Here is a 24,998-nt window from a genome sequence, read left to right on the forward strand (position 1 = left end):
TATGCTCTTTAAATAAATAAGTCTACGGTAGGCCTACAGTATGTTGAAAAATATAACGTGACTCCGAGGATTGGAGGAGATTTCTATAATTCAGTGATATTTATTCCCATAGTAATTCATTATGGATCCATAACTAAATAAACATTGGCATTTTGAAAGAGTATTTTTTTCATTATTTTATTAATGAAAGCATAAAGATGCCATTATTAGTTAGAACGTGCAGACTGGTACTAAGAACGGGACCGCGGGAACGTTTCCCTAGTCACCGCCATTATTAGTGCAATGCCCCTTAAATATTTTGGAGATTATTTCGTTTTCAAATAACGTAAAATGAGTGAGAAAAAGGCAGAGAAAAAGGCAATTTTTGAACATGTGGTGAGACATTGTTACTAATTTGTAAATAAAGCCAGTTTGTTATTTAGAATGATTTATTTCTGTTTTTAGAGGGAGAAAAACCAAAAACCTACAGTTATCTCATGGGTCTCCCAGTCGAGCCCGGCACATGTATTGAACCTGTAACAACACAGCTTGCACTGCTACAGTATGCAGTGTCTCAGACTGTTGCACCACTCAGGCGCTGTACAACGTGACCGGTCATGAGTGGCCTACAGTACTACAGTAAGAGCAAAATAATCCTAACAAAATAAAATAATTTAAACCTTAGTGTAGCAACAGTTTTAGTAAGTAATACTGAAGTCGTGCACAATTATCAGTTTCTATTTAGGTTTATGTCGCCCATTCATCGTTAGTTAGAGACACCGTAGGACCCAAAAACATAATCAGTGCTCTAACTCCCCCTTGCGCTGGTCTGGAGCAATGAAGTGGTGACGCAGGGTACCGTACTAAACCACAAATGACCTCTAAGTCCCACGGCGTAAGCTAGCAACTTTTAAAAGAGGAATCACTGTAGGCCTTCAGGGTATTGTTTTCTAACCTTTACTGCTCTCATCTGACACTCTATTTCTGGGTTCACTATTTCTGGGTTCACTTTTCCTGAAGTTGACCACAGAAATTCTACATGTTTGCCCTCTAACCAGTAGTCTATATCTCTATCTCAAACACACGCGTACACCGATGCATATACCGCTATTGTTGATTCGGACTGCATAGGAGCAACCATGTAGTTCCCAGTGAGGCAACGATGGGCCAAAGCCATCCAATGGAGAGGCAGCAGCGAGGAGGAGCCATTTTGGGAGGCAGAGTGACGTTCGAGAGATTTTCTGTCGCGGCATTGGTAGAATCACAGCTCACCATAGGCTCCTATTGTTAAGACAGTCTGCAATGTGCTTCTACTGCAATGTTGTGCAATCCATCAACCACTTGATTTCATTTGGACCTCCTTATAACTTACCTGTGTGTGTACGTCTCTCCTGTGTATTATGTACTGTGTTATAACTCAATAGAAACACACACCTGTTCAAGTGTAGAGCTGTAGCCAGCTGAGTATTTGTTTATTTGCAGTGCAACTCGTACCCATTTATTTGTCTGTTTGTGCACCACCTGACTACAGAGTCATTTCTGTATTTCTGGTGATAAGTATTGCTATAAAACAGAAGGATTTGTACGGTAAGTGGTAAGTGTATCAAAGTTCTGCAAATTTTTAAATGCATCATTGGCGTCTGCTCTTGTGACGGTTCATATCAGAAGACGTGGCTGTGCTACAGTTCTAGCTGATAGCTGTTTCCGAGAACATTTGATGAGTTCTTCACCTTTTTTATTTTATTTTACTTGGTCTCGGTTGTTCAGTTGCAGCCGCATTCTTGACTTTGGCAGAGTTATCTCTGTTTTCACTCACACGTCCTTATGTACTGTACCCCAACTCCTGTTAAACACCCCTCATGTCACCCCCGTCCAAGTGTGTAGTTTGTTGAGTGAAGATATGTCAGACATCCACTGTTCCCCTTTGATAATCACTATTGTAACCCACTCCAGTCCTACTTGTCACGGTGTCCCCCTTCCAGACGTCCATTGTCTATATTCGTCCTGCACCGCTTCTTGTCCCTTTGTCAAACAAGGGTGACGTTTTTTACAAAGCTCAAAATACCAGCACACCACACATTTGTCTACAATGGGTATTTGACTGGCTCCATTCCGTCTATACCCTTTCTTGTTTCTTGCCCCCTTCCTCCTTTGTCCGTCTTAACACACCCGCCTAGTCCCTCCTCCTCCTCCTCCCCTCTTTTTGCTTCCATCCATGTGTTGCCTCTGTCCCAAAAACACGGAGAGTTTTTTTTAACATTGTTGTCTTTGCATTGGCTCTCTCTTTTTGCTGCTCATTGACCGGTTGGGAAAACCAAATGAATTCCTCGCTGCTCACCTTCCTTCTCATTCGTTTTGCAACCCCCGTCTTCTTCTCTTCAGCTACTATTGAGGCTATTGAGGCAGATGAAGGTAAATAGGCCGGCAGCCCTCTCTGTTGCTTCTTATCGCAATAGACATGGGAGTTTTCATCCTTTTTGCCGTAGCTTGTTACAGAGTGTGTTGGGTGTTTGGTCTAACAAATTGTGACACAATAATTTTCCCCAAAACCAAACCAAAAATATTACAAATAAATATACGGGGGGAGTACAAAAAAGCGACATTTGTTTTAAAGGGGAACAAAGTTCATATCAGTCAGGTGGTGAGACATTAAGTGCATGACTTTTCTTTAAACCTGCTAGGATATACAGTAGCCCCCCTTCCCCTCCCTCCCTCTCACAAAGTTTTTAGTTTAGGGCTGGATTCAATCCGTAGCGTAGAAGATCTGTGTTGTAGCGTGATTGACATTTAAAGGCAATGCTATCATGTTCGCCGAGACTGCATTCACGGTAAATGCTGCATGTGTCTGCTCTATTGGAAATGACCTATGAATTTTAAACCGCGCTAAAACGCAGATTTTCCGCGCTACAGACTGAATTGAGTCTTGGTCCCCTCCACTAAATAGTGCCCAATCATAAGTTTCTATTAAAAAAAACACCAACCAAGGATATTATGGCACACCTGCATCTTCACACCCCATGCCATTGCACCCACTCACCCACCGACTCAGTCTTGCCATTCGATTTTCCCCTTTGAAACAACATGCAGTTGTGCTTTGTTTTTTCACTAATATACAGTACGTTCGATAGAAACAAATCGGAACAAAATGTGCTTTTCCAACAAAAGCTTTGAAAGCCAAATTGGACTTTAACTCCAGAAGCAAATTGTCAAACAAACCCACGCAACAAAGAACAACCTCAACTACGCAGTAAATAGCGGTTTGTTGGCTAGCTGCTATTTACGTTGGAATTGTTCAGCGACTCCTCTTGAGCACCCCCTAGAGGATTACGTGCATCAGTCCCAAGACTCTTTTTGCCTCTTTTTCCTTGTGGTTCCTCTGTGTCTTGTTCTCTTTGTTGAGCTGCTAATAACCTGTGACTGACCTGTGCTATGCAGCAACACAACTACAAGTCCCATCAGCCCCCTCTCTCTACACCCATAATTCCATAATATGGGTAATTCCTCCAAAATGGTGCCCCCTGATCCGAAAAAAGGATCTCCTGAAAATGTAGCTGCCCACAACCACTATACCCCCCTTGTCCCTTATTAGTAATTTGCTGCATGTTCTGAGCAGGCTTAACAAGTGATTAGCACCAAGTACCTCTGTAGTAGTGTCTATCAGAGAAGGCTGGTGGGAGGAGCTATAGGAGGACGGGCTCATTGTAACGGTTGGAATGGTATCAATGGAACGGAGTCAAACACATCGTTACCATGTGTTTGATGTGTTTAGTACCATTCCATTGATTCCATTCCAGCCATTACAATGAGCCCGTCCTCCTATAGCTCCTTCCACCAGCCTCCTCTGGTGTCTATGTATGTGAGCGTAGTCTTTTTGTGCTATACTGTATGTTTCAGTCTAGTGGGCCCCACTCTCTATTTTCCTTATTTAAAAAAAAATATTTTTTTCCATTTCGTTTTGTTTTATTTGTATAGTACAGTGGTGGGGAGGTCTGGTCCTGGGGATCCTCAGGTGTTTTAATCGTGCCCTTATTCAATATTCACTCAGTTATCTTTAGGTTTATTTTAAGAGAGAGCATCAGCTCTTTCTTTTTACTGTTTTACACTATTTCCTTCCTGTCCTTGATTGAAAGGCAATGGCACAATGAAAACCTATTGTCCTCCAGCACCAGACACTCACCTATAGTTCAGTCGGATTATGTATTGCTTTTGTCAATCGGGTTATAAAATTGATATATTATGATAATTGGTGTTGGTATTGTGTTGTAATTTATTCTAATGAATTGTTCATATTGATTGTATTATAGTTCTCTGCTGTCTTCAAAAGGCAGAATGAACTACATAGGATATGTTATTCATCATTTACAAGGGCAGCAGGTAGCCTAGTGGTTAGAGCATTGGGCCAGTAACCGAAAGGTTGCTGGTTTGAATACCTGAGCCAACAAGGTGAAAAATCTGCCGATGTGCCCTTGAGCAAGGCACTTAACCCTCATTTGCTCCAGGGGTGCCGTAAATACTGTGGCCGACCCTGTAAAACAACACATTTAACTGCACCTATACATTGTATGTGAAAGTCAAATATAATTTATTAACCTAAGTTAAATTTCTCAGCAGAAAGAAGTTAGCCTTGTATTAGAGTTACATTGAGTGTACAAAACATTAAGAACACCTGCTCTATATAGACATAGACTGACCAGGTGAATCCAGGTGAAAGCTATGATCCCTTACGGATGTCACTTGTTGAATCCACTTCAAATCAGTGTAGATGAAGGTGAGGAGACAGGTTAAAGAAGGATGTTTAAGCCTTGAAACAATGGGTTGTGTATGTGTGTAATTCAGAGGGTGAATGAGCAAGTCAAAATATTTAAGTGCCTTTGAACAGGGTATGGTAGAATGTGCCAGGCGCACCATTTGTATAAAGAACTGCAACACTGCTGGGTTTTTCACACTCAACAGTTTCTCATGTGTATCAAGAATGATCCACCACACAAAGGACATCCAGCCAACTTGACACAACTCTGGGAAGCATTGGAGTCAACATGGGCCAGCATCCCTGTGGAACGCTTTCGACACCTTGTAGAGTCCATGCCCCGATGAATTTAGGCTGTTCTAAGAGCAAAAGGGAGGGGGAGGTGCAACTCAATATTAGGAAGGTGTTCCTAATGTTTGGTACATTCAGTGTACACACACTCAGCTTGCATTCATACTGTAGTTCTTTCTATGAAAACACTAAGTAGATAAAATAGTATCGATTTTTTTTTTTTTTTTTTTTTTTTTTTTTCCCCCTGACAAATAACTATCTATAATGTTAAAATGGTGTGGTTTCTGTTGGTTGACCCACTAGACCTCTGCTCAGCTACGAACCATCAAGTGACTTTTCCATTCAGTGCAATGGTTTATATAACCAACCAATTCAGAAACAGATTTTCATTCGTTATTCTGTCATCACATAACTTGATTCACGTTGAATTCTTGACGCTGAACAAAACATTGATGTGTCTGTGTTTCGGCATGTGAACCAGAAATAACTAACCTCATATTTTACATGTTCTCTACCTCTAAATCACCTCTCCATCAATTTTCCCCTCATCCCCCACTCCCTCTCTCCATCCTCCAGCCATCAAGGGCTTCTCGCCACAGCACAAAATCACCAGCTTTGAGGAGGCCAAGGGCCTGGACCGCATCAACGAGCGGATGCCCCCGAGGCGGGACGGCCTCCCCTCCGACGCCAGCCTCAACTCCCTTAACAAGGCTCTGTCCTCGGAGACCAATGGCACGGACGCCAAGGACAGCAGCAGCAGCATCCAGTGAAGGGGCACACTCCACCGCAGCGGGTGGTGGTGGCAGCCTGTGGCGACCAGGGTGGGGTGTTATACCACCATCCTCCTCGTCGCAGTCTGCCACAGGGCGGAATAGAGGAGAGAGCAGGGTGGAGGAGAAAAGGGAGGGACGAGATCAGGAATGCGCTTACAGGAAGTGGTGCTCACAGGAAGTGAGCACCATTAAAAAAAAAACTTGTAGAAACGACAAAGTTTTTCGCATTGTTCACTCTTTTGGGCCCTTGGCCTCCTCGAAGCTGGTGATGACGTGCTTGATTCTGTACTTCAGTACGAGAGAGAAAGACTGAGAGAGACCAAGAGAAAGAGATCCTAAAGGAGATGTTTTATGAAAGCCCCTCACTCATTTTACTGCAGGGCTCTCCAACCCTGTTCATGGAGAATTACCCTCCTCTAGGTTTTCGCTACAACCCCAGTTGTATCTCACCTGATTCAGCTCATCTACAAGCTAATTATTAGAATCAGGTGCGCTAGATTAGGGTTTGAGTAAAAACCAACAGGACTGTAGCTCTCCAGGAACAGGGTTGGAGAGCCCTGTTCTACTGGATATGAAAATGTGGTGTAACTTCTTACTCACTATTGTACGTTTACAAAATACATCACTAAAAAGGACAGAACATTAAAAAAATGTTTTTAACATAAGGGTGTACAAACTAAGTAAAGAATATTTATTGATAACTTTTTTTGCTACTCTTATAAAATAGCTCTCAGATAAATTAGGCAGTCTTAAAAAGAATGTTGCAACCTTGTTGAAATGCCAAACATTTTTAAGTTTTATGGTTTTGTACAGATTATGCTTACCCCAGGTTCATTTGGTGTGTGCTTTTGACCCGGATTTCTGTATAATGGCTAATTATTACCTTGGTGATGAATATCTATTTTGGGGGAAATTTCACAACTGGAATTTACATTTATCTATAATTTGCAAATATAAAAAAAATGTTTTTGGGGATAGAGATTTTATTGTGTCTTGCTGGAATTCTGTGAATGTTAATTTCTCTTTTTAAAGTATTGCGAACAAAGTAACCGTAAAGAACCGATATTGTGTAAAAAAAAAAAGACAAACTAAAAGTGTCTGCCTATGCATGTTTTATAAACTCAAACAAAGGAAATTAATAAATGAATTGAATACCTTGGCTGCCGGGGCCTGTTTTGAAATGTAGTGCACTTAGTGAACATATACTGGCATTCATTAAATTACATCATGATAATGCTTTTTCCCTCAACTTCTTTTAAAATTGATGCATTTGATTATCTGACATGGAGGAGGGATCATATTTTTAACATGTGCTTGTAAGTGCACACAGTCAAATTTAGTATGTTTGACCATTCTTGTGAGGTTTGTGGTTGCATGTGGAACTCAAAATGCATGATAGCTGTTAATGTCATATAACGGTTAAGACATTGTCGTTCTGTTTTGTACACGTGCCACAGAAAGTGTCATTTGATTATTATGATTATTGTTATTATTTGGAACTCTGCTTTGTATATCAATAAAACAAAAAACTCCATGACCTTTTAAAAAAAAAAAAACTTATATGCCCAAGTATTTCACTACATGACATGAAGCTTTGCTTTTGTAATTTAACTTTGAAACAGTTGGCAGATGAAGCATGCACACGCAACTATGAAAAAGTATTTTATATTACTGTTCAATAAAAAATTTGCATGAATTTCAACTTAACGAAACAGTTTTTTTTTGTGTGTGATATAGCCAGAATTTCCCCTTCTCAGATTTCAAGTCTGCGAACTGAAAATCAATGTAAACATATTAAATAAAAATGTATTGCATTCTAAATATTTACTCTTCTGGACATTTTTGCATGATGACTGTGAGTGATGACACAGCATTCGCCAAAACATTCATAATGAGCTCTTCATAAATTATTATTTATATCATAATATTTATTTCATAAATTGGATTTCACCGCTGTTTCCCAACAAGTATGTATCTCTCTTCAAAAGGTGAGGACACAGCAGTTCACAAGACTGAATCCAAACATTACATCATTGATCTTATGTGCATTTTACATTTACTATACTTTTTGCCGAATTTGTTGATAACGAAATCTTAAAATACTCTGGATACATTTAGTAGTTTTCAACTATAAGGTGCTTTTTTGAGCTCTCCTAGCTGTGCCGTTGAGGTAGTAAAGCAATCACGCTTGTAGTTGTTTTGTTTTTAACACAACCCTACACCCCACCCCCCATCCACCTATCAAGAATCTGATTAAACAGCATGATCATTACACAGGTGCACCTTGTGCTGGGGACAATAAATGGCCACTCTAAAATGTGCAGTTGCATACAACACAATGCCACAGATGTCTCATGTTTTGAGGGAGCGTGCAATTGGCATGCTGACTGCAGGAATGTCCACCTGAGCTGTTGCGAGAGAATTTAATGTTAATTTTTCTACCATAAGCCACCTCCAACATTGTTTTAGAGACTTTGGCAGTACATCCAACCAGCCTCACAACCACAGACCACGTGCTACCATGCCACCCCAGGACCACCACATCTGGCTTCTTCATCAGCCACCCAGACAGCTGAGGAGTATTTCTGTCTGTAACAAAGCCCTTTTGTGGGGAAAACCCTGATTTGATGGACTTGGTTCCCCAGTGGGTGGGCCTATGCCCTCCCAGGCCCACCTGTGACAGCGCCTCTGCCCAGTCATGTGAAATCCATAGATTAGGGCTTAATTTATTCATTTCTGTTGACTGATTTCCTTATATGAACTGTAACTCAGTAAAATCCTTGAAATTGTTGCATGTTCCGTTTATATTTTTGTTCAGTATAAAAGATAACAACTATTTAGCCCAATCAACAAGCCCTTAACCAATAATGCAGTTTTAAGAAAATACCTAAAAAACGGTAAGAAATAAAAGTAAGAAATAATTAATGAGCAGCAGTAAAATAACAATAGTGAGGCTATATACAGGGGTTACCGGTACAGAGTCAATGCGCGGAGGCACCAGTTAGTCAAGGTAAATGAGGTAATATGTACATGTAGGTAGAGTTATTAAAGTGACTATGCATAGATAATAACAGAGAGTAGCAGCAGCGTAGAAGAGGTGGGGGGGCAATGCAAATAGTCTGGGTAGCCATTTGATTAGATGTTCAGGAATCTTATGGCTTGGAAGTAGAAGCTGTTTAGAAGCCTCTTGGACCTAGACTTAGCGCTCTGGTACCACTTGCCGTGCGGTAGCAGAGAGAACAGTCTATGACTAGGGTGGCTGGAATCTTTGACAATTTTTAGGGCCTTCCTCTGATACCGCCTTTAATCTAAATAAGATGTCGGTGTCCATGGTACTGATTTTTCCGTGTGTGTGCATGTTGACTCACCCTACTTGTAGAGGAACGCCAATGCCATCCTCCTCTCTTTCATGTTGTCTAAACAGTCTATGACTGTCATACATTACACACTTTTATGTTTTGTTGTCCTAGGCTTCCTAGCTAAAATACTTGCTCACTAAACTAACTTCCTTTCATAGGCAATTAAATGCCAGGCCAGCTAGTTAACATTAGCATAATACAACATCTAGCTACATGTTGAATTTTCATCCTCTCAGGCACAATGAATGTATGAATTTGTTGTTGGATCAGAATCACCGTTATAATCATTGGCCAGTACAGAGAATTAAGTAAAACCACAAGTCCAAATCCCTATCTCCATTGTTGGCTAATTTAGGAAAGACAACAACATAACACAAATGCAACAATTCAAGTTTTTTTCTGTCAACAATCTCATTTGACTTGTGATCTGATTGGTCTGAAGCTAAATTCAAACTGCCTTCCCTTTCACTTTATTTTGTGCTCCAGGACCATTCACAGCTGTGCTCACTCAGTTTAGCTCAATGCTGAGCTAAACTATTATTTTATACTTTTTTTTATCAAGGAAGGCCAAATGCTCTCTGGCTTCCCTTGCGTTCAATGCTACAGGCGGCAACAATGTCAAACTCTTTTTGACCAGACAGCATAAGATAGATGGCCTACACATACAGAGACAGAGGGGTGCGGTTTTGCTCGCTCGAATGCTTTCTCTTGCGAATTCAAGGAAATTGATGAAACACAGAGCGATGAAAGATCCATTATTTTGTATGTATTTTTTCCTTGGTACATTTTTGGGAGAAGCCTGGCTTCCCTTGGAACCCATGAATACACGGTTCAGGCAGGCATCATTTGAGACCTTATTCTAATTGCCAAGCTAAGTTATAAAATTGTACAGTGTTAGGCTTTCACAATGCAATTCAGGGAAACAGATCATTTTGGTGACCATAGAAAGGAGTCATAAGTGCATTCAGGTGCGTGTCCTATGCAAATGTTCTTCCCAATAGACATAGGTTAATTCTGTTCAGAACAACCATTGGTATGACGCCATGTCATCTTGTAACTACATCAAACATAGTGATCATAAACGTCGACACTGTATATGACATGAGTTTTATGATATGGAAATGTGAAATGGATATAAAGTCAAATAAAGGTTACATTTAAATAAAAAATGTATAAAAAATGCATATTTGGACTCACGGGTGTTTGGCCTGCTTATATGACATCAAAGCGGTATTTATTATAATCATCAACGTCTCATCTTTCAAAATACAGAGAGTCCTCTTAAAACTTCTTATGGTTGAGATCCCGCTAACGGGATCGATATGACAACAGCCAGTGAAAGTGCAGGGCGCCAAATTCAAACAACAGAAATCTCATAATTAAAATTCCTCAAACATACAAGTATTTTACACCATATTAAAGATACACTTCTTGTTAATCCCACCACAGTGTCCGATTTCAAATAGGCTTTACGGCGAAAGCACCAAAAATAATTATGTTAGGTGAGTGCCTATTCACAGAAAAACCCAGCCATTTTTCCAGCCAAAGAGAGGAGTCACAAAAAGCACAAATGGAGATAAAAATGTATCACTAACCTTTGATGATCTTCATCAGATGACACTCATAGGACTTCATGTTACACAATATATACATGTTTTGTTCGATAAAGTTCATATTTATATCAAAAAATCTCAGTATACATTGGCACGTTATGTTCAGTAGTTCCAAAAACATTCAGTGATTTTGCAGAGAGCCACATCAATTTACAGAAATACTCATCATAAATGTTGATGAAAATACAAGTGTTATATATGGAACTTTAGATAAACTTCTCCTTAATGCAACCACTGTGTCAGATTTTTTTTAAACTTTACGGAAAAAGCATACCATGCAATAATCTGAGTACAGCGCTCAGAGACCAAAACAAGCCAAACAGATGTCCGCCATGTTGTGTAGTCAATAGAAGTCAGAAATAGCATTATAAATATTCACTTACCTTTGATGATCTTCCTCAGAATGCACTCCCAGGAATCCCAGTTCCACAATAAATGTTTGATTTGTTCGATAAAGTTAATAATTTATGTCCAAATACCTCCTTTTGTTAGCGCGCTTGGTAAACAAATCCAAACTCACGACGCGTGTGCAAGTCCAGCGGAAAGTACAGATGAAAAGTCCAAAAAGTTATATTACAGGTCGTAGAAACATGTCGAACGAAGTATAGAATGAATCTTTAGGATGTTTTTAACATAAATCTTCAATAATGTTCCAACTGGAGAATTCCTTTGTCTGTACAAATGCAATGAAACAGAGCTAACTATCACGTTATCGCACGAGACTGAGCTCGTGGCTCTCTGGCAGACCTCTTGACTCATTCCCCTCTCATTCGCCCCTCCTTCACAGTAGAAGCACCAAACAAGGTTCTAAAGACTGTTGACATCTAGTGGAAGCCTTAGGAAGTGCAATATGACGAATGTATCTTCGATAGGCAATGAGTTGAAAACCTACAAACCTCAGATTTCCCACTTCCTGGTTGGATTTTTTCTCAGATTTTTGCCTGCCATATGAGTTCTGTTATACTCACAGACATCATTCAAATAGTTTTAGAAACTTCAGAATGTTTTCTATCCAAATATACTAATATGCATATCTTAGGTTCTGGGACAGAGTAGCAGGCAGTTTACTCTGGGCACCTCTGGGCACCTTATTCATCCAAGCTACTCAATACTGCCCCCAGCCATAAGAAGTTAATTTACAGCATTTTCTTCACTCAAGTTCAGAACGGCTGACAGTCAAAAACCCATACAGCGCTGTGAAGTGCATAGCCAGAGCTCTGATATCATGTATAGCGTGTTACTGTACAGCCACAGTGCTCCAATTTAGGCACTTATCAGTGCCCAAATCTGCCATTTTCAACCTGTACACGAGTACGAGTGTAAAGGTCTACAGCAATGTCTTAGCAGGCCAACTTTAAGGTGAGTAATGAACAGGTTATTTCAACAAGGGAATGTGGCCTTGACCGGTAATAAATAAGTGCACGGGAAATTAGGACTTGGCAGCACCAAGTAGAAAAGGTGTTTACTTTGGAGCACATTATGAACGTCTTTGATTAAAGTAGGAAAACATTAGGTGGAGTATCAAAACACCTTTGTGTGTGTGGATGTGAATGTCTATTTTGCTATTAAAGGGGTTACATAAGTGTGGTTCATTGCAAATATAATGCCCTTAATGAATCCGTTAGAAGGTATTATACAAAGTAACTTTATCCACAACCTTTACCCAGTGTTATGCATCCAGTCCCCACTGAATGATGTGGGGAAATGTGACCCTAACCCTTTAACCCTTTTCCCAGAGAAAGCCTGTTCCTTTGGGAAGATGTGTAATGCCTGGGATGCTTTAGATATTTCCTTAACACACACATTCCCACCCTAATTCTGACCTTTGATCAATGGCTGTATTCCCACAGAGCAAAGTAAAATTACAATAGGGCCAGTCCCTTTACATTTCTCTGAATTCCCCTTATTGTGATAAGAGCCATTCTGGGAATAGAAATCCAAGAAATTGCTAGATAGAACATGCCAGGAAACAGATTGTTATTCAATGGACCATAATAATAATAGTAACAACAATGATAATGATCATTGATAGTAATTCGTCAAAAGATTGAAGCTCGGTTCATTCAATAAATTATACTGTATGCTGAGCAATGTTATCAAGAAGAAGGAAATCAACATTAAGCTTTGGTGGGGCTCTGACAGTGTCACTTACAAGTCTGAGGTAAAGCTTTAGCCAGATTTTGAGTCCCTCCCAATGGCCCTTGTCAAATGTGTTCAGTACGTGAGTCACAATGCACACTGGAAGGAAGCGGGTTCTAACATCCTGTTTAGGGATAGCATTATAAATAAATGTTTTATTGTCACATACGCCGGATAGGTGCAGTGAAATGTGTTCTTTTCCAGGGTCAGCGATAGTAGTACAGCACCCCTGGATTAAATTAGGGTTAAGTACCTTGCTCAAGGGCACATCGAAAGATTTTTTACCTTGGGTATTCAAACTAGCGACCTTTCAGTTACTGGCCCAACGCGCTAACCGCTAGGCTACATACACTACATGCATTCTTCATAAGAGTGAAGTGAATGTCACCCTCAATACAAACACAATTACATTCCCAAGAAAACAGTGTAAGGTCCTCTGCGTGCGTGACATTCGTTTGAAAACAAAGAAGAATGGAAAACAGCATCAATAATATTCGATCTGCTTCGCACTCTTCCGCTTCTTGCATTTCTTCAACAATGAGCTGACTTCACGAATCCCATCGAAAAAACGAATCATTTGTGTATTTGAATATATGAAACATGCAGTTGTTCACTGCCCATCTAAGAATGAGACCCCTTCACAAAGAGATGTGCTGTCTCTGCTCCTACATTGTATTTGTCAAATAATAAGTTAAAATGATCATATTGATGGCTTTAAGTTGCTACAGGTCATGACGTTGAGCTGTAGCCTATTAGGCATTGTTGCAATAGAGTATTAGGTGATCTCTATAGTGCAATACATTTTGAGTCATTTTGACATTTACCTTTTTTTTACTTTTTTTTTTATATGTAACACTTGACACAAAACTTTGACACTTAGTACTTTAAATTGATTTATCAAACAATATTGACTACATTTCATTGGAATTGATTACATTTTCATTGCAATTATAGTTTACATAATAATATAATTACATAATACACCTAATAATTGTTTTAGGTGTATTTTGGAGTTATGGGAACAATTTACAGTACCAGTCAAAAGTTTGTACACACCTTCTCATTCAAGTTTTTTTTTTATTTGTACTATTTTCTACATTGTAGAATAATAGTGAAGACATCAAAACTATGAAATAACACATGGAATCACGTAGTAACCAAAAAATAGTAAAACAAATCAAAATATATTTTAGATTTTAGATTCTTCAAAGTAGCCACCCTTTGTCTTGATGACAGCTTTGCACAATCTTGGCATTCTCTCAACCAGCTTCACCTGGAATGCTTTTCCAACAGTCTTGAAGGAGTTCCCACATATTCTGAGCACTTGTTGGCTGCTTTTCCTTCACTCTGAGGTCCGACTCATCCCTAACCATCTCAATTGGGTTTAGGTTGGGTGATTGTGGAGGCCAGGTCATCTGATGTAGCACTCCCTCTCCTTCTTGGTCAAATAGCCCTTACACAGCCTGGAGGTGTGTTGGGTCATTGTCCTGTTGAAAAAAAAATTTAAGCACACCCACACCATCACACCTCCTCCTCCATGCTTCACGGTGGGAACTACACATGCGGAGATCATCTGTTCGCCTACTCTGCGTTTTTGCGACTGCACTTGAAGAAACTTTCAAAGTTCTTGAAATTTTCCGCATTGACTGACCTTCATGTCTTAACATAATGATAGTCTGTCCTTTCTCTTTGCTTCTTTGAGCTGTTCGCGCCATAATATGGACTTGGTCTTTTACCAAATAGGGCTATCTTCTGTATACCACCCCTATCTTGTCACAACACAACTGATTGGTTCAAATGCATCCAGAAGGAAATAAATTCCACAAATTAACTTTTAACAAGGCACACCTGTTCATTTAAATGCATTTCAGGTGACTACCTCATAAAGCTGGTTGAGAGAATGCCAAGAGTGAGCAAAGCTGTCATGAAGGCAAAGGGTGGCTATTTGTAGAATCTCAAATATAACATATGTTTTGTTTTGTTTAACACTTTTTTGGTTACTACATGATTCCATATGTGTTATTTCATAATTTAGATGTCTTCACTATTTCTACAATGTAGAAAATAGTACAAATAAAGAAAAACCCTTGAATGAGTAGGTGTGTCCAAACTTTTGACTGGTACTGTATTTGTTTAGGCCTTATTTTAATTTAGCAGATTCTCATTTACAACGACTTAGGGAAGACTCTCATCTCAGAAGAGAGGCAGGGTAGGAGAACCATGATGATTCTAAAAGGTAGAGAGGGACCAAGCCTGACCTGATTATTGAGGGAAGGACTGATTAAAATGTATCATAATTTCCCCTTTGCCAAGATAATCCACCCACTTGACATGTATGGCATATCAAGAAGCTGATAACACAGCATGGTCATTACACAGGTGCACCTTGTGCTGGGGACAATAAAAGGCCACTCTAAAATGTGCAGTTTTTTGTCACACCCTGATCTGTTTCACCTTTCTTGTGTTTGTCTCCACCCCCCCTCCAGGTGTCGCTTGTTTTCCCCATTATCCCCTGTGCATTTATGCCTGTGTTTTCTGTTTGTCTGTTGCCAGTTCGTCTTGTCAAACCGACCAGCGTGGTTTTCCTGTACGCCTGTGTTGCGCTAGCCCTTGTTTTTCCTAGTTTTGCTGGTTTTGACCACTCTGCCTGCTTTGACCCTGCCTGCCTGCCGTTCTGTACCTGTCTGACACTGCCCTGGATTACTGACCTCTGCCTGCCTGTCGTTCTGTACCTTTCTGACTCTGGCCTGGATTACCGACCACGGCCTGCCCTTGACCTGTCTTTATCCTGCATAACTGTCCATTAAAACAAACTGGAACGAAGACGATGGGGTGTGCCTCTCACCATCTCATTAGAGTTTGGGGCCAAGTCCTAGCTAATAAAATGGTCAAATGAGAGATGCGACTGACCACTATATTGATTTCAATTACTGTGGTTCACATAAGTGTAACAAATGTTAGCTTAAATGAGTATGTTTGAAAATGTTGGTGTCTCAAGGGTGAGCTGAACATGTTAAGTTTTAGACAACACTGTTTTCCTGAAAGCCCATCCTGAAGGGTATACTACAAAGCAACTTTGATAAACAACCAGAAATAACTATTGATGTTCTGGTTCATTAAGATAAACTTAGGTATATGTTGTTGGTTGTTGAGTCAATTAGACCATGCTAATTTCAAGCTTATATTTCTACTAAATAAGCTATTTAAGAATATTAGCTGGTTAACTCCTTGATCCTCCTGTACCCTCTGAACTGATACTGTACATGTTTCGGGTCATTCACAGCCCATCCTAGTCACTCCTTCACACCAGTACGCCGCTCCTGCAACGTGAGGGCAGGAAAAAATAAGTCACAGGAGTTGGCGATGGAGTACAAACAACCTTAAGGGCCGGTGTCCCTATCCAGGCTGGGGCCCCAGAAAGACTTCTCCCACTGGCCGAAGCAGCCTCCCCATCCTCTCCAACCCCCAACCCTCCGCCCTCGAGGGAAACTGCTCTACTTCCTCCCCTTCTTTAAAGGATGTGCCAAAATAAGCAGCTATGGGCCAGACGATGAACACCTTTTCCACTGGTTGATAGCAGTGGCTCACACAGCTCTGAAGAACCCTAAGAAGCAGCCTGGAGGGGAACGCTCAGTAGAACCACCATGGAGACCGTTAAGATAGCCTTACTCATCTTCCTTCTAACCTCGCTCCAGCTCCTCACAACAGGTAAGCCTACAGGGATATTTAGACCTGCTTTTGGCAGTCCAAAATGACTACTAAGTGGCTTGGATAGGAGAGCGCACAAGGTGACAAAGGATTGTCTCACAGACAGAAATGTCGAATTCAATTAATAATGGGTTTTAAAAGTTACACAGTAACGAAGTGTTTAACACTGTTGGACAGATGCGAGTTTTAGTCAGGCAAAATGGATGCTTGAAAAAAATAGGCAAAAAGACTCGCCAGTAGTTGCATTGTATAGTGTTTTATGTTATTTTGTCTTGAGTAGAATAATTGCTTTTATTAGCTGTTGTATTTACTTATTGTCTTAATCAGACTTGGTAGGCACATAAAAAAATATTGCATATGGACATGGTTCATTAAATATCTTACATAATAACACACGAAACACAACTGGCGATCACAATCAAGATATCCAGAACAGTGTGTTTGTGAGTTGAACTAAGAGAGGCTCACACTTTGAACATTTTTCCAGGGACGTCCAATGATGCCTATGTGCATTTTTCCGTTGGTACGAGCCTGAGATAAGAGCAGCATTGTTTTTTGTTGTTGTCGATTGGAATCTAATGTAAAACATTAAGAACACCTGCTCTTTCCATGACAGACTGACCAGGTGAAAGCTATGATCCCTTATTGATGTCACTTGTTAAATCCACTTCAAATCAGTGTAGATTAAGGAGAAGGATTTTTAAGGTTAGAGACAATTGAGACATGGATTGTGTATGTGTGCCATTTAGAGGGTGAATGGGAAAGACACCATGTTGAAGTGCCTTTGAACAGGGTCTGGTAGTATGTGCCAGGCGCACATCCAGCCAACTTGACACAACTATGGGAAACATTGGAGTCAACATGGGCCAGCATCCCTGTGGAACGCTTTCGACACCTTGTAGAGTCCATGCCCCGACGAATTAAGGCTGTTCTGATGGAAAAGGGGGGTTGCAACTCAATATTAGGAAGGTATTCTTAAAATGTTACGTACTCTCCGTGTATATTTCAAGTCTCTGAATTCATGCAACAAATTCACTTAGCCATCCTTGGCAATCTTTTCATGAGACATATTGCATCGGACAACACAGATAATAAAACAGGACCTATAGGAATAAAAAACATTGTTTGACGTCCAGGCCGAGACAAATGAATGTGGTTACTGGGCTTGTGGAAAAAATAAAGAGGGAGTCTCCTGATTTGTTGTTTTGCTTGGAGCATGGGCACAGATCCAGGACCTGCGCTGCCCAGAAAGGTGATTGGAGCTGTAGATAGCCAGTGGGAACCAAACTGCTCCTTCTCTAACAGAGGGTGAGAGATCATTGTCCTGACCATTTCGAAATGAAATGATCCAATCGGCAGCAAATCTCCTTCCTGCATGAATGTAAACATCTGCAGGAAACACCTAAGCAAAGCCCTAGTGACTACAGTGCAAGCCTCTATGGAGTGGACATAGACATTTTAGTTTTTTTCCCTTGCAAATATGTCCCACCATAATATATACAAAACTAAATTGATAAAGAGTTCTCTTAGCAGGAAGTATCCGCCTACAATATATTATATTACATCTGTAAAAAAAAAACTAAACTCACTGAATGATTTAATTGTTTTTGTCTGCCTCTCGCCTGTTGTTCAGATGCTTCTTGTGTTACCACACAAAAATCAGCAGAACATTCAACAACAGGCAAACCATCAGGTAGGTAATATTTCAAGAGACAGCGATAGTAATTTCGAAAAAATCTCAGGGATTCTTTGTTTTCTTTTTTATTACAAACAAAAAATGAACACTCAAGAGGCTGGTTGCATTTTAAAGTCTGAAAGATTTACGCATCACATATGTTTATCCTGCTGCTAAGTTTTGTGATTTGAATCTTATTGTACACTACTGAGTTAGAACATCTTTGATCTGTCATCACAGAAACTACGACACCCGTCACGACTGTTCCTCTTTCCACTGTAAAGAACCTTGGTGTAAATGTTACTGCAACCAGCGTTACTGCAACCAGTGTGACCCCAACCAGTGTGACCCCAACCAGTGTGACCCCAACCAGTAAGTCAAATAAAAAAACATGGTCTAATGTTACAATGTTCTAGTTCAAATAAGTGTCAGAACATTAGGACATTGTAACATTAAAAAGTGTTCAATCTTTAGAGATAGGTACAGTATGCTGGTTTAGAAACTGCTGTTAACACAGCATCATAAAATGCATCATACCGGCTGTATTTCTGTATTTTGAAAGTGATATATCTTGTAAACTTGATTGCTGACATGCAAAACATTTTTTGGACTATATCAATAATGGACTAATGAAACAAACACCAAAATATTGTTTTTGTGGTGGAATTTTCCTTTAAGACCGATTTTGCATTCCAGAGAATTCTACCTGGAATTCTACCACAGCGCTTGCTACATCAACAGTAACAGAAAATACAAAAATGTCATCCTCACCCCAAGTCCCAGTGAATTCCGCATCTCCATATACTAAGGATAATGGTGAGACTTCATAGACATTTCCTTTAAATTGGCTATTGAAATGTAATCTGTCTTCTCTGTAAACTTTATTTTTATGACAGAGGTCCTACATCATACAATAGGTCTGATGTGCTCACATGTGATTGTGCAATAAGCTCTTCAGATGTAAAAAAACAGATAATAGCCAGGGTTCGAACATATATACACATCATCTCGGAGTGCTGATTTAGGATCAGTCTTGTCTTTCAGGTCCCAATGAATAAGATTACATGGACAGGGAGGACCTGATCCTACTGTAGATCAGCTCTCCTACTCTGACAAGCTTAATACTGGCCCAGATCTTTTAAAATGTTAGACATTTTCTGAACGAGTGCATTCTACCTCGTTCGCACAGGAACACAAGGGACCCAGGCCCCAACAACTGTTACCAAGAGTGACTCACTAAACAAAACCACCATTTCTGACCTTACCAAAAAGCTCCCAGGTAGGAGAAGATTTGTTTACCCTCTCTCAAATCACAATAGAGAGGCTAGAGGATAGCAAGTACTGCATTGGGTTAATGATACCATGACCCCATAACAATGTTTTGCCATGAATGTTGTCTTCAGGTTCAGAGGCTGAAAATACAGGTAAGTCTAAAGCACCATCACTGTCCCTCAGTGCACTATTTTGTCTACTACCTGTGTAGGAAGACACGATGGTATAATGATAAAAATGACAATTTTTTCCCCCAGATCAAGATAGAGTCAAGGACAATAAGAATACGGATCATGTCGGTACGTCCTCTACTACCATCATCTGTATAGGAATAAACTCACATTGTCATGAATGGTGCTCCATTTTCCTTGCACTGAAAAACACACAGTCCGCAAAATAACCATAACATTTTAAATGGACACATTATCCAGATGACAAGTTACCTACACCATATATACAAAAGTATGTGGACACCCTTTCAAATTAATGGATTCGGCTATTTCAGCCACACCTATTGCTGACAGGAGTATAAGATCGAGCACACCGCCATGCATTCTCCATAGACAAACATTGGCAGTGGAACAGCCTTAATGAAGAGCTCAGTGACTTTCAATATGGCACCGTCATAGGACACCACCTTTCCAACAAGTCACATTTCTGCCCTGCTTAGATCTGCCCCGATCAACTGTAAGGGCTGTTGTAGTGAAGCAGCAAAGGGGGGGATCAACTCCATATCAATGCCCATGATTTTGGAATGAGATGTTCGACGAGCAGGTGTCCACATACTTGAGGGTATGTAGGGTATTATGCAACTAGCATCTCCTTCTCGTGGTCATCGAAAGTTCAGTTACCGCATGAATCACACTGCAGAGTATATGGAGCTTTACGTTATGTTATTGTTTTCTACCAGGTCAACAGGCTGGAGGTGAGAGACGGAAACTCCTAAATCAATTAATGTAGAACCTTTATGGACCCATTTACCTCAGCATCTAATGTTCTACCACACCCACCAGAGGGTGCACACACTTCAAATTTGACTGGGTTGTGTGTGTGTGTGTGTGTGCGTGCATGTGCGTGTGCCATGTTTGATTACAAATCATCATAAATTGCCTACATTACACATTGTCCAAACAATGGTACTAATCCAACTTCTCATGGGATGTGAAAAACAACAGTTTTGTCTGCCACACTAAAAGATATACCTCCTCTTTGTCTTCAGATAAGAACCTGCTGTGGATTCTTTTGCCAGTCCTGGCACTTGTGGGGGCTGCTGTCGTGGCCCTTCTGAAAAGTAAATGCATGAAGGACCACGATCACACAGGTACTACTCAATGACTGAAACAGCTGTGACTCTACACAGCATTATGTCTACATACTCATTACAAACTAAATAGCACTCATTATTCCATGTTTTTTGTCCCTGAACAGAGATAACTGATAATGGAACAGAAAAGTAAGTATAGTCGTTGTACATAAAGATAGGACTCCATTTGAACAGTTCAATTATAAACTGGGTGGTTCAGGCCCTGAATGGCGATTGGCTGAAAGCTGTGGTATATCAGACCGTATACCACGTGTATGACAGAACATTTATTTTTACCGTTCTAATTACATTGGTAACCAGTTTATAATAGCAACAAGGCACCTCTGGGGTTTGTGGTATATTGCTAATATACCATGGCTAAGGGCTGTATCCAGGCACTCCGCGTTGCGTTGTGCTTAAGAACTGCCCTTAGCCGTGGTGTATTGGTCATATACCACACCCCCTCAGGCCTTATTGTTTAAATATACTGTGATCTTGTCAAAAATACTATTTTACCACCAATATGCCGTGCTGTCTCCTCTTTGCAGTGCCTCTTTCCAGAGCAGGCCGGACAACGCCAAAGACGGTGTCATGCTTCTCGGGGTGAAGTCTTCAGGCGGTGAAGACAATGGTATGTTTAAACTGTTTACTTACTTAGCATCGTCAAACGGTGAGGCGCTGTTAGACTGTAAACTTCCAGCAGCTCTGGTGAATGCATAACCAGGCCATTGCAGTAAAGCTCGGCTCGGCTCAGTAGTGTGAAAATATTATAACAAGCAATTAGTCTATTCAGTTCCCACGACTCCTCCCCTTCATGTGAAGTAAAGACCAGGAGGAACACTTCAATAAAACTGTAAAAAGTTCAAGAGAATCATAGTCTTCTACTTAACTTTCCCAAGTTCTCGCACTCATTTCCACCATCCCTCTACATTACAACTGTTTCATCAGGCGTGGACCTGCAATTATTGCAGTGAAGCCTGGAGCTTTTAATATCTCATTGTGCACATTCAGTAAATGAGCTTGGGCTGCAGAGAACAGGGGAAGGTGTTTCCTGTGATTTCTCATCCCCACCCTTGAAAGACCAGCAGAGGATGAAAGATGGGGACTTCCTCACACAAACACAGATTATTTTGGACGGGCCCTATTGTGTGGCTCCCTGGGCCGGCAAATGTCAATGTGCCCTGGGCAGACCCTGTGTGTAGTTTGCACATCAGGCATAAATAGGCCTACCTCCCAAAATGGGAATTTGGCTTAAAATCCCTACCTTCCTCCCTTTTCACTGTAATCAGAGCCTCTATCTGTTTGCTGGTAAACTCTGATATCTGGACAATAATACAACACTGAACTCTACTGTTCTGTTGAGCAACCACGAAGCAAACACGCCAGGGCTGAGTTCAACAGGACGCAACGTTATGGAACATTCAGATAGAAATGTACTATACAGAACAAGGATGCCTCTGTCATTTAAAATAAGGAATCACGCTGTCTCTATTCTTAGCATTTCTATCTGCAACGTTCGACAACCTTTGGCTACTGATCGTGGCTCTGGATATTCCTATTCTAATGCGAGGGATGTTGTAATATAACCACACCTGTCAAATTAGATCCTGGGTTAGGGTTTTATAATACATAACCAGTTTGTTCATTTTGAACTCTCCATCCAGCTGCTGCAAGATAAAAGGGAGGCCATCCCATTTGAAAGGACCAATGGATGAGGACGAGCTCTTACAACCAAAAAATGGTCCAGATCCCTTCACCTTCAACGATCTAAACCTTATGGACTATCAAATACAGCATCACAGAATCACAAAAGTTACTAAAGTGGGAACATTTGTATATGGTTTGTGAGTATTGTAGGATATGGGGCTCTTAACTGAACACGTGTCTGTTAGAAGGTATAGCATGTTTTATTATGTAATTCATTGTTTTGTGTATTCCTATTTTGATGGTAATTTAGTCAAGAAGGAATTGTGTTTTTAATTTAATCAAGACCAACATACAGACATTTTAGTCAGGAAAACGATGCTGGATTCTGAATTAACATGAATAAATTAACCCAAATTCTCATTGTCTGAGTGTAAGATGATTGTCTCACCCCTGTATTCAAGATACTGGTTTTGATTTGATTAAATCACCCAAACATGCACAAAATCCAAATGTACTGAACCTGAATTCAACACACAATTCCTCGATTGAAACCAGTTAGTGACCAGTACACATGGTTAACAAGTGTTTGTATGCTTTAAATCTGTTTAAAATAATTATTTAGTTTTCAGTGTAAATGCCAGGATTGTAAAGATGAGCTTTTTTACCAGTATGTTTCCTGCTTTTGAACAAGTTATTTTGTATATTAGCTGTTGCTTGTCAGAAAACTTTTGTCAAATGTTTCCCAAGGAGGGTTGGGTTTGTTTGAATCACAGATGTATGTTTCCCAAGGTGGGTTGGGTTTGTTTGAATCACAGATGTATGTTTCCCAAGGAGGGTTGGGTTTGATTAAATCACAGATGTATGTTTCCCAGGGAGGGTTGGGTTTGTTTAAATCACAGATGTATGTTTCCCAAGGAGGGTTGGGTTTGTTTAAATCACAGATGTATGTTTCCCAAGGAGGGTTGGGTTTGATTAAATCACAGATGTATGTTTCCCAGGGAGGGTTGGGTTTGTTTAAATCACAGATGTATGTTTCCCAAGGAGGGTTGGGTTTGATTAAATCACAGATGTATGTTTCCCAGGGAGGGTTGGGTTTGTTTAAATCACAGATGTATGTTTCCCAAGGAGGGTTGGGTTTGTTTAAATCACAGATGTATGTTTCCCAAGGAGGGTTGGGTTTGTTTAAATCACAGATGTATGTTTCCCAGGGAGGGTTGGGTTTGTTTAAATCACAGATGTATGTTTCCCAGGGAGGGTTGGGTTTGTTTAAATCACAGATGTATGTTTCCCAGGGAGGGTTGGGTTTGTTTAAATCACAGATGTATGTTTTACAACATTTGGGGTTAAAGCAAATAAAACTAAATGTGTTTATTTTTTGTAATGGAGCAAATCCATAAGATTTCCCTCTGGTCAAAGATTATTTGAATTTCTCAAATACAGAACAGCGCTGTTTTACTGATCGGCATTGGTTGAATATTTGTTGTTTTGCACCCGTACATGCTAACAAAACATTGGCGCCATTATACAATGAATAAAGTTCATGTTGATTTTAGATGTTGACTACACCTGGCTACACACCATATCTGATTGATTTGAATGTGTTGAGTTATATAATGCACCATTGGTTCTTAACGGTATGCAAATAAGCAGGCCTTATAAGCATATCGTATTCCCAAATAGTAAACACGTTTTTAATGGACAGCAAAGTCCAGGCCCAGCTGCTCCCATCACTCCTGGAGGGTTTAGTTCCAACCAGGTTGTCTTTCTTTGTCGTCAAACTGCACAGATTATCAGATCTCACAATGATTTGTCTGAGAAACCATTTGAATAGGCTATATTATAACACAGGCTTAGTAATCTTCTGAGATGCGCAGCATCTAGAGTCTACTTGATTTGCCACCTGTAAAATGTCTAATTTATCAAAATAAACAACATGGCTAAAGTAGCCTGGTAACCTTTCAGAACTGCACAGCCGAAGAATAGCACACCAAAGAGGGTATTGTCCCTTTACGAGACATTACCCTCACTGGGGGGCGAACAAGGAGGAAGCGGTGATGAGGGTGGTGAAAAACTGAAGAGTGCTGCTAGTGCAACTGGTGATGATGAGGAAGGAGCATCTGCGATATGTAGGTCTTCAAAGGTAAGCATAGAGTTGTTGTCCATCCAGACACTCAACCTCTCAGTGCAGGCCCTGATAGAAAGGGTGGACAGACTCCAAGGAATACTCTCTTATTGGGCAGGTGGAACATAAGAGACTATTCGGATGTACTCCAGTTCTCTCCGAGAATGCTGACTAGGAACACTATGATACACCAGCCAGACCAACAATCACACTGACTCCTCAACAAAAAAGACCATGATACAGCGTTAATATGTATTAAAACATTCAAAGATATGAGCCAGGGAATGACCCCAGAGGACACTTCATAGACTACTATAACTCCCTACCCATGGAGCTTAGCTACTCATTGCCATTTGTTAATTAGGTTTTG

General features: G+C 40.3%; 2 protein-coding genes across 15 annotated transcripts in view; both read left to right on the forward strand.

Annotated features, from left to right (window-relative positions):
* Window positions 1–7,611, forward strand: part of LOC112214716 (serine/threonine-protein phosphatase 2B catalytic subunit alpha isoform) — a 127,755-nt gene extending 120,144 nt beyond the window's left edge. For 4 of the 6 annotated variants that reach the window (XM_024373671.2, XM_024373673.2, XM_024373674.2 and 1 more), the window contains 2 exons: window positions 2,362–2,391; window positions 5,594–7,611. In XM_024373671.2, the coding sequence (XP_024229439.1) occupies window positions 2,362–2,391; window positions 5,594–5,787 (224 nt within the window). In that variant the 3' untranslated portion in view covers window positions 5,788–7,611. The remainder of the gene's footprint in view (window positions 1–2,361; window positions 2,392–5,593) is intronic. The other 2 variants (XM_024373676.2, XM_024373677.2) reach the window with 1 other exon arrangement.
* An 8,727-nt stretch (window positions 7,612–16,338) lies between these two features.
* LOC112214718 (cell wall protein DAN4) lies at window positions 16,339–24,058 on the forward strand. Of its 9 annotated transcripts, none has more exons than XM_024373681.2 (12): window positions 16,351–16,609; window positions 18,243–18,302; window positions 18,525–18,626; window positions 18,963–19,100; window positions 19,474–19,563; window positions 19,688–19,708; window positions 19,814–19,855; window positions 20,467–20,481; window positions 20,776–20,877; window positions 20,985–21,009; window positions 21,408–21,490; window positions 22,524–24,058. In XM_024373681.2, the coding sequence occupies exons 1-12, from the start codon at window positions 16,546–16,548 to the stop codon at window positions 22,535–22,537; spliced, it is 756 nt and encodes a 251-aa protein (XP_024229449.1). In that variant the 5' UTR covers window positions 16,351–16,545; the 3' UTR covers window positions 22,538–24,058. The 9 variants fall into 9 exon arrangements, with proteins under 9 accessions (XP_042154306.1, XP_042154308.1, XP_042154307.1 ...); XM_024373678.2 differs by having other exon boundaries at window positions 16,353–16,609; window positions 18,525–18,656; XM_024373683.2 differs by having other exon boundaries at window positions 16,357–16,609; window positions 18,981–19,100.
* Window positions 24,059–24,998: the final 940 nt, after the last annotated feature.

The sequence above is a fragment of the Oncorhynchus tshawytscha genome, linkage group LG15, assembly GCF_018296145.1.
Source record: "Oncorhynchus tshawytscha isolate Ot180627B linkage group LG15, Otsh_v2.0, whole genome shotgun sequence".
Taxonomy (NCBI): domain Eukaryota; kingdom Metazoa; phylum Chordata; class Actinopteri; order Salmoniformes; family Salmonidae; genus Oncorhynchus; species Oncorhynchus tshawytscha.